This window comes from Doryrhamphus excisus, chromosome 4, assembly GCF_030265055.1.
Source record: "Doryrhamphus excisus isolate RoL2022-K1 chromosome 4, RoL_Dexc_1.0, whole genome shotgun sequence".
Lineage (NCBI taxonomy): Eukaryota > Metazoa > Chordata > Actinopteri > Syngnathiformes > Syngnathidae > Doryrhamphus > Doryrhamphus excisus.
The window spans coordinates 13,443,870-13,460,390 of NC_080469.1; the positions used below are offsets into that span (position 1 = coordinate 13,443,870).

Sequence of the window (16,521 nt, forward strand, 5' to 3'; positions counted from 1 at the left end):
TGAGGCGAGTGTGTCATGACTGAAAAGATGACAAACAGGTCATAAATCTAACAATCTTTATTTGTGTTCAGCTTCACTGGACTAAATGAATCAGTAGTGTCCACTCATTAGAAGCGTAGCGGTATTTACAACACGAACATAGATGGCCGCTGCTTGATTTCAATGAATCAAGTAGCAATCAAAGCGATCATTGGGGAAACAAATGCATGAGACAGGAAGCCATGTTACAGTCATGTATTTTTACAAACAAATCCACCTTCAAATGTACAAAAAAAAGTGGGCTGCTAAGAGTACTGAAAACATGACATTATTATTGTGAATACCAGCTTTTGGTCCCATTAGGTTACAATAGTGTCGACTTAGAGTTAATACATTATATATGCACAAGAGGTGTGTGTGTGTGGATTAGTGCTATTCCCAAACACTTCCTGTTGTATGTTTATGCACCCGGAAATGTTATCCAGTCTGTTGGAGCCCCTCACAAAGTGGTCTTGCTGTACATGGCCTCTATCTGCTCCTGAAAGACTCGGCGAATGTCGGTACGTCTGCTCTTTAGGGTGGGGGTGAGGAGGCCGTTGGCGATGCTGAACGTCTCGGGATGCAAGTACAGATCTTTCACCTGCACGCAAACGGTATGAAAGCGTCAAGTCAGCCTGTAGTTATTTCACTAAGAAAAGTTCAAAAGACTCACCTGTTCAAAAGACTTAAGTCCCGCCTTCTTTCCAACTGCTTTCATGTCCTCCAACACTGCAGCCTTTACGTCCTATTGGAAGGACAGTTTTTCAATTCAAGTGGATTATTTAACGAGCAAACTGGAATATTTGCAATAGGCAACCATTTAAACTTACAGGATTTTGACACAGTTCTTCAACGCAGCCCGCAACTCCTCGTTCTTTAGCCCAATCTATAAACACCTCAGGGTCGGGGACGACTATGCCTACCAGATAAGACTGGACACCAGACTAATCAGTTCATGAACAATACAAAATAGCCACTGTTCTATACAAATAGTGTGTGTATTATTATTATTGTCGATTGCATCACTGCATCAGACTGACAGCTGTTTCTAATATTTTGGTAATATATTAAAATATTGGAAACAGGTCTCCCTGTAAAAAGCCAACTTTATTCCGTCCTGCTACCTGACATTAAATGAGGGTATGAATTTGACCTGGCAATTTTCTGCCTTCAGAAGCTCCTTGGACAAAGTCTATTAAAGCTGGAAATTGAACGCTTATCTGTATAAATGCTGAGAGAAGTTGCCGTGGTCGTCTGCCCCAAATTGTCCAACCGTTAAGGAAGGAGTAATCGTAGTCAGAAAATCAGAAAGCCAGAACAAGAGTCTTAATTTCAATACCCAAGTCTCCTGTCTAACACCCTGTTGTGTTCAAAGCAGCTGTCACCGGTGTTAACAACTTAACACAACCTAATTATCTGACTGTCATAAGCCGTCACTGTGTGAAAGCATACACATACACAGGGGTGTCCCACTTCAGTGGGTTCTGCATGAAAGGCACAGGTGAATAAATCCTGTGTCTACGCGTACGTCTCTGATGTTACAATTTTGTGACATGTCTGTGTAAAAGTATATTCCATAGTGTCTGCACTGGAGTGTCATGTTTAACAACTGAGACTCCCGTGTCTGTTCTGATGCAGCCATTTTTTTCAGACTCTCTGTGTGAAAGGTTAGTCCTGTATGATGCAGTCCAACCACAGTAGTAAACATACTGTTTTGCGCAAGTGTATGTATGTTCCATCGAAACGTGCACTACACCTGTAAACTATCTCCATGCACAAAGATCTGCAGCACAGGAACACAGCGCATGTAGACATTTTCTATCTTCTCCGGTGCGATATACTCTCCCTGGGACAACTTGAAGATGTGCTTCTTCCTGTCGATGATGCGCAGCGTCCCATTCTGGTGAAGAACACATGGAAATGCATCATCAATACGGAAAGGGTACCAAAACAGAGTGGAATTCTACAAGCCATCATCATCATGGGTGAGATGTCCTACTAGGTACTTTCTTCGGAAGAATACCATTCATATTTAAACATTAAAGTTCTGTTTCCAGGAAGAACTACAATCTTCTGCAAACTGATGCTATTTTTTTCTTTTTAGCAACAATTACATTGGAACCTCCAAAAGTTCTACAATTTGGAGGTCCGAGCATTTCTTCCTTTCACATACAGACATCAGTTACCTTGTGAAATACAGCTGAGACGCCCGGAGGAAAAGTGTCTCAAAGATTGACCAAGTTATCACAGCTAAGCTAGGAATGGAATGACCCAATGGAACAGGAAGAACACAATCTTACAGGAAGCCACTGGCCCACATCTCCACTGTGCAGCCAGCCGTCACTGTCCAAAGCTTCGGCGGTCCTTTCAGGGTCCTTCAAGTAGCCCCTGAAAACGCAGGGGCCACGGATGCAGATCTAATAAGGAAAGCGGGAGAATGAGTGAGGAGAAGTGTCATCAGACATGTTAAGCTCACCTCTCCTTCTCCGTTCTTTGCATAGTAGTTCATGTCTGGGATGTCCACCACCTTCACAGTAGAACAAGGCAAAGGAGCGCCGACATGTCCTGGAAAACACACAAATGTGACCGCAGCAAAACCTTGCTAGCGTGCGAGTCCAGAAGACTAACCTGCGCTCCAGTCGCCCGGCATGGAGAAGGTGCACCCTGCTGTGCACTCCGTCTGGCCATAACCTTCAAAGATGAGGCAGCCCAGCGTGGCTCTGAGGAAGGACAGCACGGTGGGGGAGATGGGTGCTGATGCAGTCAGGGCAAAGCGCAGGTTTCCTCCAAAAGTGGCCTTAAATAGACAAAGCCAAAGCATGACGCTTTACCAACACGGGTCTGAGCTGAATCCTGCTTCAACAGCAAGTAGACCATATTTTCCCACCGACCTCCCTGAGCCAAAATCTTTCAGTGGCTTCTCACTTGCCAGCGTTGCACGCTTGTCCAATACACTCCCACAGGCTCAATATGCTGCGCTTGCTATTGGCACCGCTCGCTTGGAAGAGCTCAGCCTCTCCTGCAAACTTCTCATATCACATTGTGGACTCTCTGCAAGCTGCTTGCCTACTTCTGTGTGCCACTAAGTACGCAGAAATCCTCCTCCAGGAAACTACTAAATATCTTCTTAAAGACAAGATAGCCCATCATTAGTTTGAGGCTTTACTTCTCAGCTGATTTTAAGGGTTTTAATTTGATTTTAAGGCTAAAATTTGAACAATTAAAATTCATAAGCATTGAAAAATCATTTAATAGGAGCCAAGTCGAGTGGTTAGCGCACAGTCATCACAGCTAGGAGATGAGGGTTCAATTCCACCCTCGGCCATCTCTGTGTGGAGTTTGCATGTTCTCCCCGTGCATGCGTGGGTTTTCTCCGGGTACTCCGGTTTCCTCCCACATTCCAAAAACATGCTAGGTTAATTGGCGACTCCAAATTGTCCATAGGTATGAATGTGAGTGTGAATGGTTGTTTGTCTATATGTGCCCTGTGATTGGCTGGCGACCAGTCCAGGGTGTAGCCCGCCTCTCGCCCCAAGACAGCTGGGATAGGCTCCAGAACCCCCCGCGACCCTCGTGAGGATAAGTGGTAGAAAATGAATGAATGAATGAATGAGGAGCCAAGCTAGCTAGCTAGCAGCTGTGTTGTAGGCTTTCAGGGTCCCACTACTTACAGTATATGCCACCATCTTGCTTGTTAGCCTGTTAGCATGCTAACAAGCTATAACATTCATTCATTCATTTTCTACCGCTTTTTCCTCACAAGGTTCGCAGGGGTGCTGGAGCCTATCCCAGCTGTCTTTGGGCAAGAGGCAGGGTACACCCTGGACTGGTCGCCAGCCAATCACAGGGCACATATAGACAAACAACCATTCACACTCACATTCATACCTAAGGACAATTTGGAGTGGCCAATTAACCTAGCATGTTTTTGGAATGTGGGAGGAAACCGGAGTACAAGCTATAACAATTAGTTACAATTCCAAATAAACTATACATAATGGTGACATAAGCTTAATTATGTAATGGTAATAGTTTAATTTCATTTGAACATGCATCAGATTACAATTGAATGTAGGGTAATTTTGGGTAAAGGTAACCAATCACATTTTTTTTCTTAAGCTCACTACCTACAGTACAAGCCTGTTAGCTGGCCAACAAGCTTTAACAATTAGCGATAGCTATTGGCAGGGTCGTTGGCAGCATTGGCTGGGCCCGGGACAAAATAATCTGAGTGGGGCGCTCGCCACACACACACCAGTTCTGGGCACCCCTCCCCCCCACCCCCATTCCTGGGCCCGGGACAAGATACCCCTTTTGTCCCCCTCCACCCTGTCATCGGCCCTGGCTATTGGACATATTTAATGGTAAGAATTCAAAATAATCTATTCAGGAGTAGTCAGCATGCTAACGGGCTAACAAGCTATAACAATTAGCTTTTGGAGAATATTTAAATTTAAGAATTCCAAATAAGCTATACCGTCAAAGTCATAATAAAAACTAATAAAAAAACAACTAAAATAATTGTTTTTATTATATCATTTGTGTTATTCATGTGGCGCTTAATGTGCTCTGTTGAAAGTACAAAAAGGAAAACGGAGATAAGAGTGCCATATGTCATAATAATGTTATTTTTTTGTTCCCTTTAATAACAGAGCACAGCGGATACACCACTGGCCACATCATTAGGTACACCTGTATCAAAAATTTTTGTTTTTCCTTTTTGTTTTCCCATTTTCTACCTCTTCACAAAATAGCGTTTACTACTGCCAGCAAGCAGACAAGCTTGTCCTGTAGGTGGCAGTAATGGCCAGCATCTTAATAATAAATGCTAATGTTGATTCAGATCGGCACCTAAAAATAATCGCCCGGGCGATTACAGTTTTATGACAGTTGGTCAAGTCGTTTTTTTGAGTTTTCAGTAGGAAGCTAGAGACCAACATCTTTGGAAAGAGAATTTGAGCCACTGACCTGAATCTGGTTGAAGACCAGTTTGTCCCAAAGACTGTTGTTGCGTACGACACCGCTGCTGAGCTCCGCCTGCTTCCTCTTCACGGCATAGCGAAGCAACACTCGTCTCAGCGGAGACGTCACAGAGCCCAGAATCTGTACAGGTGAAAAATGGCGAGGGGACGTCGGTAGCGTATGTGAGCATGTGGTATTTAAAACCCACCTTGTCGTAAATGCGATTGAGCAAACGAGGTACAACGGGAAAGAAGGTGGGCTTCAGGGTTTTGATGTCATCCATTAGAAGAGAAATGTCTCCTTGATAGAAGCCCACCCGAGCTCCATGACAGAACATGGACACCTGTGACAAGAAGAATTTAACTTTAAAAAGTTATTTTCAAGTCATCATTTTGACAACCTCGATGAACGTTCTCAACACCTAGACATTAGCCCTCCTGTTCTCCATGGGAAACTCACAGATTTTGCCCTTCTTGCAAGAATTTACATTTCGCACTGTTCTGATCGTAAGAGGCTCTAAGTAGAGCTTCAAAATGCAAAAATATGCACAAAAAATTATCAATTCAAATTATCAAATTCATTCATTCATTCATTTTCTACCGCTTATCCTCTAAAAATCATTTATTGCAAACAGCGGTTTTCCACCTTTCAGTCGACGGATGCCTCTTGCAACATCTTCACATAGCCGTTTAACGCCCCTGCACAACCTGAAACTCCATTGTTCCATTAACGTTGAAAGCCATCAGGAACATCAATGGTACATTTTGTCCTCATCAGAGAAACTTTCATCCACCTTTCAATGTCCCATGTTTGGTGATCTTGTGCAAATTCCAAATGGGCAATTTTGTGGCGTTGAAGGAAATGAGGCCTTTAATAGATAGATAGATAGATAGATAGATAGATAGATAGATAGATAGATAGATAGATAGATAGATAGATAGATAGATAGATAGATAGATAGATACTAGATAGATATTGGACTGCACTCAGTGCAAAATGTCAATTCTTGCAATTTTACAACTGGTCTTAAAATTATAATCAGGAGTGTAATTTCCCGCCCGGTAGTGCCGCAGCTGTCATCAGTAAAGTTACTTTCATAATAAAATATTCCTGTATGGCGGGATGCTGGAGGAAAGACCAGAATTTAACTTGTTTTTCCTAATTTTCTGGAAAATGTTCCTTCTTTTTAAAAGCAAATATTGACAGCTATACAGGAATCAATTCCACACAATGGATACCACCTGAATCATTCTTTCAAACATGTGGGCCAGCGGCAGGTAGGAGATGGAAATGTCTTCTTGTCGTATGTCCATGGAACCCTGGTAGAGAAAAAAATGAGTTTCAGGTATCGAGGGAGAGATTAATCCACACAGGCAATCAACCATGTTGTTTTTTCCCTCCAGCGCCCAGACAGCAGACTCAGGCAATTAGTTTAAGTAGCTTGGCAGCCACACAGCCAATCAAACACTCAGTTAATCATACCATTACACACAGCAGGGAGGAAAACAGACAAAGCAGATGTGAAGTTATGTCAATGAGAGCAAAACAGACCTCCAGGATCTTAATGACAGAGGAAGTGTTGGAGACGATGTTGCCGTGGGTGATCATGGCTCCCTTAGGCTTGCCTACATATAAACAAACAAAGACATTATTTAGTTTTAGGGAGCCATAAAGGCGCTGTAAGTGGGTAAGCCTCCCCTAATGTGAGCAGAGGATGATTAGACTTATAGAAAGATCTGACGTTACCTGTGGTTCCACTGGTGAAGCAAACCACGGCCAGATCCTGAGGCTGGGGTGGCTACAGTGGAGGGAAATGGAAGAATATAAAAACAGACAACCTACGCCCTTCATTTAGACCTTTTGTACCAATGACTGACACATTATGGCCTGCAGATTATCCCATCTATAGTATATAATTAGTACAAGGCTATGGAGGGCCCCAATGACTAAATATTCCCCTGCATGCAACCACGCTACTCTCCATATGGATGATGTTGGTACTGTAACATCTACCCAAATGTTGTAAGTGTAATAGATGCCTGCCAGTTTGAATATGAATAGTTTTCTATTTATATTTTTTCCACCTTTACTGCCATGATGCATATTCAAAGTAGCCCATATTGGAGAAAAAATGGGTCAATGCAAACACATAATGTAAATCCATTATTGGACTGACAAACTCACCACAGGATCTTTAAGGTTCTGCCTTCCCAGCTCCTACAAATCAAATCAAAGTTCATTTGTAGAACACCTTACAACATCCAAATGTTACCCATGTTGCTTCAGAAGAATGAAAATGTATCACAATAAATAAAGACCAGGGTAAAACTGAATAAAATAGTGTAAAATAATATAAAATACGAACAGAAATAGATGCACATGTACAGAATCTCTATCTAAAAATGATATTGATATCTGCGGTATTTAAGGTGTTTATTCAAAAAAATGTAGTTGTGTGTCCACACGGTCTGCTCACCATAAGCTGTGCCAGTTTGAGAACCTCCACTTGGCAGCTTCTGGCCCTCTCCAAGAAGGCCTTGCTGAAATCGTTAAAAACAACCAGGCAGGAGAGCTTGGGGGTGTTGCCGTTTTCCTTGTTCTCCAACAGAGAGACGGCCTTCTCCTCGAGGTCGCAGACCACCAGAGAGATCTCAGCTACAGTCCACCACATCAAACTCAAGGTCAGTTCAAATGATAGCGAAATGTCATAACTTGACAGATACAATTTCAGAAACAAGACAAATGGACCTTTACTTCCTTGAATATGTGCTGTTGTGTGTGTTGTCTACATGCAGGCATGCTTCTCACCAAGGTTGAGGATGTGGACCATGGCTTCCAGTCCCAATGTGTCATATAGAGGAACCACAACCATGGAGTACGTGTAGCAGGCCAGTTCTGTAATGATCCACTGTCACCAGCAGAGGGAGACTGGTCATCATTTTCACACATTAAAAGTCAACTACAGTAGTAGCCAAAGAAAATAAAGACACACTGGGTAATTAGTAAGAATGTTTTGAAGCTGATCTAATCCATGCAAATAGTCTTGCCTGTCAGGTATATTAAAAATTATTAATTAGACATGCATGATTAATACCCGTAAAAAGACACACCTTCACTGCTTGCAGTCCAGTTCCATCCATGTAACGGTAATCATTTTGCTATGAATCAATGGTGCTTGGCGGAGTGCTTTTCTAGTTATACATTTAAAGTATTGATTTGTTTGAAATACATTGAAATACATTGAAATAATACATATTAATACAAATATGACTATGCTGAAAAACATCTTGTCACGTACTCATTGACTTAAAATGTGCCGGTGCACAATAGCAAAAGTGCTATTCTGTAAAGTCTTTCTCTCGGCCTATGATGCATTTCTGAGTGACTAATGTCCCTCAGTTTACCAGACACGTTAGCCTTTTATACGTTTATTGCAGGTACAGCAAGACGATAGTGGCTAAAATGTAAATCCTGAATATAAATACTACTTTCTCCATTCTACATATAGCTACAGTATCTTCCATCCATCCAAAGAAGAGAGACACATACCTCTGGTCTGTTCTGTGCAAATATACCAACAAACTGCTGAGGGTTGGGCTTGCAGCCTTTAGCCAACAGACCAGAACCCAACAAATGTGCTTGCTCTGCCACCTAAAGGATCCAAAGACACATTGCTGAAGAGGTTGTAAACGACAAAATGAACATGTGGTTCAAAAACCAAAAAATGTGAGACCTCAGTGTAGGATATCCACTGGTAGGGTTGCTTTGGCTTCCTGAAGCCAAGACATGGCCCATTTCCTGAAAAGCATCACGAATGAGTAAAGTTTATATAAGAAAGTGACCATCGGAATTGTGGCCAAAAAGTTCAATATAGGTTTCATTAGCTGTTTTCCGAATGAATACATTTGTATTCATTCATTTTCTACCGTTTTTTCCTCACAAGGGTCGTGGGGGTGCTGGAGCCTATTCTGGCTGTCTTTGGGCGAGAGGCGGGGTACACCCTGGACTGGTCGCCAGCCAATCACAGGACACATATAGACAAACAACCATTCACACTCACATTCATACCTATGGACAATTTGGAGTCGCCAATTAACCTAGCATGTTTTTGGAATGACAACCGTCTCTTTTCTTGTTTTGTTTAATTTTTTTAAGTGTTTACATTTATTATCAAATTTTTGCAGAACTGCTAGAAATGTGAATTTCTCTTGGAGATGAATGACATATGTATATCTATATATCAGCAATGGCTGCTGGCGAGTAAATAAGACGATTAAAAGGTCATACCTGCAATCCTCAGGCCCCTCTGAAACATGTCATAAGCCGTCCTGGTGTCGTCATAATAGAACTCCAGCAGTGTGTCATCTTGAAGAAGAGCTGACCGCCTGCAGGTGGGATCGCCCTACAACAACACACTACGGTAAGATACAAGAGCAACACTCACACTGAGATGCACACAGGAATTCAAAACAAAACCCACATTGACAGCTATAGACTGGGCTTGAAGGTCACACGGAGGACGCATGGGGCGTGGACGGGTCACCAGCCAGTATGCGGTAAGGGATGCCAAGGCTCCTAAACCCAGAAGGGAGGACGAGGACAGATATAAGGACGACAGTAAGGACGAAGGCGCAGATGGCAGCAGACTCCTGTCTTCCTGTGATTCGGAAACTTTGAGTCCCACGTTGGATCGAAGTGACCGTAACCAGTCGGAAAAATGCATGCTGAAAGAGAACAAATAGACAAATTGAGGAGATTGGCATTTATCCATGTCAAGACATTCGCCGTTTCCAATGTCTATTCAAACAGAGTATCTGGTTACAATACAGAGAGATACGGAGAGATTTAGGTATTCAGGCCAGAGTGGTGACCCTGTCCCACCCCTGTCCCAGCTTTCACATAGTCCTTATCCCACCTCTGTTACAACGCTGCTACTTCCTCCAAAGGCACTACTTTTTCTTTCCATTCCAGGTCAGCGCCATTGATTGAGTATGTTGACAAGGGGAAGAAAAGCCGACTTTGAGCAGCGGGGTGAAATGGGTTAGTGAATATGAAACTTTACTTCCTTGTGCCAATTTTCCAACATTCCCTTTCACATAGGCAGCCTCCTGGCTCTGCTCTGGTTCTGGTACTACCTAACTACCTACCACTGACAGTGACAGGAGGAAAAAAACACTTCTAAAAGGCAGTGCTATTGCTTTCAGAGAGGGCTTTCAACAAATGTCAATTACTTTTTCCAAAGTGCTCCTGTTTCCTCCCACATTCCAAAATGTGTCCAAAATTGGCGACTCCAAATTGTCCATAGGTATGAATGTGAGTGTGAATGGTTGTTTGTCTATATGTGCCCTGTGATTGACTGCCGACCAGTCCGGAGTGTACCCCGCCTCTCAGACAGCTGGGATAGGCTCCAGCACCCCCGCGACCCTTGTGAGGATAAGCGGTAGAAAATGAATGAATGAATATTTCCATTCAATTAAGTGAAAAGATATATATGATTATGATATATGATTCATGGAAGACTTCATGGGTGACTAAGGAAAAGGAAAAAATAGGCTGAAATCAGAATATTTGCAGTACATTTTTAAATGAAATGATGAATTGATTACAAAAATATTTGTCGATTCATTGGATAAATCGATTAATCTTTGATTCAGTCAGTATTCTGAACTTTGGAGCAAATGCCCTGGGTTTGAATCTCCACTAGTAAGCATCATTGGTATTCGTCAGGAAGGGCATCTGCAATATAAATTGCTCAAGCCAAAGTCAGTATGCGGGATCAAAAGATCCGCTGTGGCGACTCCGAAATCACAACACAACAAAAAGCTGAAAGAAACAAATAAAAATCTAATATCATAATCACCAATTGACTGATTAGCTGTTGCTCTCCACGGAAGGAGAAGTGAGTCCAGAGTGTTAAACTCAACACCTCCATTGCAACATCCCATCAATGCACAAAGTCTGACATTCATACAGTACATGTCAGGGAGTAACTACTAGCAATCTTCTATTTTCCGTGTGTGTGGTATCTCTTAGTTTTACTATTCTTACTGTACTGCATTTGAAAGTTACAGTACTGTTCTAAATACCTGTAACTCCAGCAAAAAAACTATTTCAGAGGAATTACATAGATACACGCAGGAAGCACATTATATGGTAATGTGTACTGTGTTTAGCTTCATTTACATCAGGGGTCTCAAACTCAATTTACCTGGGGGCCACTGGAGCTAGGATCTGGGCAAAGTTGGGCCGCCTCAGGTTTTCCAAAAAAAAAAAAAACACATTTATTAACAGAAAAATGAATAAACTTTGCTTTGGTTCCGATTTTCTACACGAAAACCTCTGATAAAACATTCCACTGTTCTCAAATATCTTTTTCATCATTTTTATTTTTTACACAAAATAAGATCAAGAATAAAGAAAATCAACCAATCAGTAATAAATAAATATAATAATAATAAAACGGCAAATAATTAAAAATTAAGAAACCACATATAGTTGGTGGGTAGACAAATTATTTTTTTCAGATTAAAATTAACAAAGCATTATTAGAGCCCTGTAGACATGACACAACACGACTATAGTCACATTTATACTCTTTTTATTTACAACATATTGCGCAACTGCAGGGTCTTGAGACACATGCTAACTCGCAAACTAGAGAGCTAGCGACCTAAACGGTAGCCTCCAAGTTATTTCCTTTAAACTTAAAGAGCCGGTTATTTAACCTTTAACATGAACATTAATCAAACGTAATATTTTTTTCTGGGTACATGATACCATACAGCATCCACATCAACCTTGCGCGGGCCGCACTAACATTAAACTTTCATATCAAGGCGGGGGCCTCAAACTAGTGTCCTGCGGGCCACATTTGGCCCGTGGGCCGCGTGTTTGAGACCCCTGATTTACATTTTCAGTTCATTTGGAGCTATTTATAAACACACAGTATAATACATGCATATTGTCATTATATATTATCATGTCATATGAATAAAATGGGTCTATTTCAGACATGTTGCAGTAATCATGATTAATATGACTAAAATCTTAATGGTATTATTTAATCCTGACTCTGTCATGATTAGTTTTTTTAACTATAAACTTAAAGTGTTTTTGCGCCTCTAGCAATCCTCCATGTTGACTCTCATCATCATACAACCAGCAGAGGGAATAAAAACAATGTTCCACTTGAGAACCTAAACTCCTAGTCTGAGGAGCTCAGTTTAAAGAGCGGGTCCCGCTGGGACACACACTTGGCACAGCATAGTTCGAAGAAGGGAGGGGTTGGGCTGGCACGAAGCACCCTCAAGTTACGCTCAGTCACTCTTCTCCCCAACAAGGGGAGTGCGTCTCTCTGTGTATACAGTTGTGAACGTTTGGTGGTGAGGGGGAGGACTAGTTGACAGCTCCTCCTCCTCTAGCACCCTTTCACCATGCCAGAAACATTATTGTTCATATTGAATGTCAGTGACAGACGACGACACAGAGGGAGGGAGCATGGGAAAGAGACGAGCACATTAAAAAAACCACAACATTTGACAATATTTACTCACAGGTAGCGTCCTTCATGAACACATATACACCCCTCAACCTTTCACCTACTTTGCTCCTCCGTCCCCAGTAGGAGAGTGGAAGCATAAATGAGAAGAAGTGAATTCTTTTGAACCAGTCTGATCCAGCATTGCTTCCCTCTACGGGCAAAATGGGGCCAAAACTCATCTTCGGTAGATAAATATTCCATCAGAGACATCCATTAAATGTAATGTAGCTGCTTAGTAGCCAATTCACACCTCGGCGTGTAACAGAGCAGATGGAGAGCCACAAGTGCCTCCCATGGCACCATAAAGGAGAAGTGAAACATCAAAAAAAAATGCCAGTTGAGTATGAAGAGAACTTCCTGCAGCATCCACCACCCCATCCCCCCTATCTGTCCACTGCTGCCCCCACTCTCCCTTTCCCATTCATGAAGACTATTGTCAAGCCTAGACAGGCACCATTATTGTGGCACAGCACTGACTGCCTGGAAGACCTGAGACAAAAGAAATATAGTGAAGGAAGGAACCTCACCAACATCACAAGTCAGCTTCACAGTCTGAGAAGTGACATTTACACAGTCATGCAAATCAAATATACTCAACATTTCATTTACTTTTACTTCAACCAATCAGTTCCAACTTGAAACAGTGTTTGACGTACAAATTAGTTCTAACACTAGAGCTGTATTAAATATTATACTGAGTTTACAGTGCTTAACTTCCCTTTACACTTGTATAACAGTTGCTAATAAAAAGGCCACCTTAAAAATGTCATGATACCAGTGGTTTAGGTTTTTCAACACCACTAAAATTATTAGACTTGCCAAAGACAGTAATTGTACTGCATTATCCTTCATCTGAGACCTTATAGAATCCCAGTGACAGCAGGCACCATGTAAATAACATAAAAGCTGACAAATAACACTGGTGAGTGCAGAAAAGCACAATAAAAGCAAAGAATGCAGCACTGGAAGCAGGCATAAGAGCTGAAGGCAGCACGCAGGTCTGTGCACATCCACTCCTCAGTGATGACGCATCCATGAAACAGCAGCATGGAAGCCATTGTAGTTTTTATAAAAGACTGTTACAATTACAATTGTGATATGTCGTTGACTTATTGTATTATTGTTTACACTTACCAGGTTTCACGTCAAATTGGGAATGAAGCACCACCGCCGCCCGCTATCGCTTTGCAAAGCGAGGCACAATTTTAATCTGATACTTTTCTTAACTGTGCACACAGAAGCTCACTTGGCTCCCAGTAACACAAACAGGTTTCTTATGTTTAAGGTCCTCCCTTTTCTAGTTCAGGAAAAGCAGATATTTGAAGACAGCAGCCTGCTGGTACACTAGTACATCTTCCATACATACATTGCAGTGTTTAAAATACAGTCCATAATCATTTGAAACTATTTTACCTGTATACCTGCATTGAGTTTTATCCTTAGGTTACTTCTATTGTTCATGCACTTCCCACGTCACAAATCAACATGTGTTTTCCTCTCTCACATTTAGGAATTCAAGTCAAGAATTCAAGTTTTTGTCTCCTTTTTTCCTCATGTGACCTTGTAACCCGCCACCTCAGCTCCCCTCCACCACAGCCTAAATTGCAGTGGAAACATTGAACAGCACAGTTCATTCCTTCAGCTGTAGCTTTGGTACACCGGCCCCCACCTCCCTAGTCCCCCATGTCACCTCCTGTCGCTTTCTGGGTCAGGGGGAGGAATTCCCCAGCATTGCCCTCATTGTCAGTCAGCTACTGTGCAGCTTGTGCATTCATGTCACCCCCACATTTATTACCTGCATATAGTTCATGTTGATTGATTGACCTTAAGAGTAGGTTAAATGGGGCATGTTCTGGGAGGGTGTATGATCATTTGTTTAGATTTGGAGTGGGACTTTTCTTACTTAATGTATACACTTCTGGTGTATATTCTTCTTTTCTGGGTGTTTTTTTGGGAAAATACACACTTTTACAGTGGAAACTTGACAACAACAGTAGTTCACTTTCCAAACTGTCTTTTACACAAACTTTATCACTTTTTCTTAGTCTGGCGACTTAAATGACATGGAAGTATGACACCGCGGGTTTTCAAAATTCAACTTTTATTCAGTCAAGAGGTGTATTAATGTCAGACACACTGTGCTGCTGTGTGTCCATGGAGGCGTGGAGAACCACAGCATTGGCCGAGAGAAGCCAACAGGTGCAGATTCAGAAAAATCTAGATTTCTAATTCTGTGTGGGTTATTGTGTGTAGTTACTCTATGGGAGCTCACAACTCAACACAAAGGGCCGAAAAATAGCATAATAGCTCCCCTTTAAAACAGGGTTATTTCAGATCAGATTCAGCCGTGCCTCTCTCGCTCTCTCCCTCCTACTGGCTGCGACTTCTGTCTCCAGCATTGCTCCACCCACAGGGCCATCTGATTGGTTTAAGCATGCCACAGCACGCGATGGAACCAAGCCAGAAAATGTAATAAACGTGCCAGTATTCCACATCTACATTAACTACTATTAACGTTACAGTGAGCAGCAGAATAACACAAGAGCCGAGTAAACAGCACCAGTACGCTAAGATGAAGGCTGAAAACATTCAATTCTATGTTTTTATTTCACTTTACAAGAGTTGCTGATGAGCTTGCTAACTCCCTGTACTTTTTGTAGTATCTGAACTTAAACTTGAACTTATTCTGCTCATTTTCAACCCTTCAGTTGTGGACTCCAACAGAGCAGCAACACATGATAACCCGCAAAAAGAAAGCTTTCTAGATCTTCCACAATCTGCACCCATTCCAGCTGTATTTCCCTGGATTTCCACAACAGTCTGTTTCAATTTGTTCCACCTACATCCTGCCTCCAGACACATCAAAGTGAGCCGGTGTTAGAAAAAAAAACTCTGTAAAACCGAGCGTTCAGAGCCATCCCAAACTTCTTTCAGGGCTCACTTCCAAATGCGAAAACCTCTTTATCTGAAACTTTGGTATCGTTTAACATGATAATACAACATTCTAACTACATTCATAGATCGGAAAAGTGGAAAAACATAATAGGTCCCCTTTAGAACAAAGACAAATATTATTTTATTTACTGTGGAAACATTTCAGGGAGCTATTTATTTAAAGTATTATGAACTTCTAAGAGAAGTGCAACCCCTCCCTTCTTATGAACTTCTCTATTTGTTTGGTTAAATAAACTGCTAAAAACCAAGCTAAATGTTTGTATTATTCAACATTTTAAAGCAATTTTTGGTGTTACTTTATGTTGTATAGTTGCCCTCAGTGTTTTGCACCACAGAAAAGTACAGCCATAATAATATATACATATACATATACATATACATATACATATACATATACATATACATATTTTGTTCAATGAACACCTCTCAAAACAGAACATTGCTATATTTGTAAAGGCAGGTGTCCCTCTCATCGGTGACAGCATTAAGTGATGAAATCAGTTTATCAAGCTTTTCAGCCGCTCCGCATGTTTTGTTTGTTTTTTTTTTATGTGACGCGACAGCCTCAACAAGCCACTGCAAGCAAAGCAGCCTAACTTTACTGAGCATTAGCTTACTGAGAAAAATAAGCCTTGGCAGGTGCGCAAACACCGAAAATGAGAACTAAACAACAAGAAAACAATGAAATAAAGAATGAAGTAAATCACCTGTTAGTTTCGAACGCTGCCACTGATGACTAGGCGATCCCCAACTACTTTCCGTTCAGCCATCGGAATCTATTCATAGTCAAGGTTCGTGCATATCATCAACCGTTTCCTGTGATAACCTTCAAATTAAACATCTAATTACGCAAACTGGATGAGGTTTTTTTTTTAAATGTATTTTGTTGACGCATTTCTATAAATATAATAAATATGACGACACAAGGAAACCACAAGGATAAATATACAGTTCATAAAATTCGGGTGTTTCTTTAATCGTACCCGAGTTTATTGTGACATCACAATCTATCACTTTCTGTTTACGCTAATTAGCTTCATCTACAC

The 16,521-nt window shown here is 41.5% G+C and overlaps 1 protein-coding gene across 1 annotated transcript; it reads right to left on the reverse strand.

Annotated features, from left to right (window-relative positions):
- Nucleotides 1–63: 63 nt before the first annotated feature.
- Nucleotides 64–16,307, reverse strand: acsl2 (acyl-CoA synthetase long chain family member 2). The gene is made up of 20 exons (XM_058070812.1): nucleotides 16,183–16,307; nucleotides 9,461–9,704; nucleotides 9,268–9,382; nucleotides 8,714–8,778; nucleotides 8,530–8,631; nucleotides 7,789–7,888; nucleotides 7,457–7,635; nucleotides 7,165–7,197; nucleotides 6,727–6,778; nucleotides 6,532–6,605; nucleotides 6,222–6,299; nucleotides 5,189–5,323; nucleotides 4,987–5,121; nucleotides 2,647–2,815; nucleotides 2,495–2,583; nucleotides 2,319–2,435; nucleotides 1,775–1,918; nucleotides 849–950; nucleotides 692–763; nucleotides 64–619 (listed from the first exon to the last, which is right to left on the reverse strand). The coding sequence occupies exons 2-20, from the start codon at nucleotides 9,701–9,703 to the stop codon at nucleotides 479–481; spliced, it is 2,145 nt and encodes a 714-aa protein (XP_057926795.1). The 5' UTR covers nucleotide 9,704; nucleotides 16,183–16,307; the 3' UTR covers nucleotides 64–478.
- Between the last annotated feature and the right edge of the window lie 214 nt (nucleotides 16,308–16,521).

What these genes read in the sequence shown, in the direction of transcription:
- acsl2 (XM_058070812.1), bottom strand. Translation starts at nt 9,703, where the DNA reads ATGCATTTTTCCGACTGGTTACGGTCACTTCGATCCAACGTGGGACTC. An exon ending in TTGCACAGAACAGACCAGAG is followed by an intron (nt 7,889 to 8,529) that starts GTATGTGTCTCT and finishes TGCTGGTGACAG; the next exon opens with TGGATCATTACAGAACTGGC. An exon ending in TCAATCGCATTTACGACAAG is followed by an intron (nt 5,122 to 5,188) that starts GTGGGTTTTAAA and finishes TCACCTGTACAG; the next exon opens with ATTCTGGGCTCTGTGACGTC.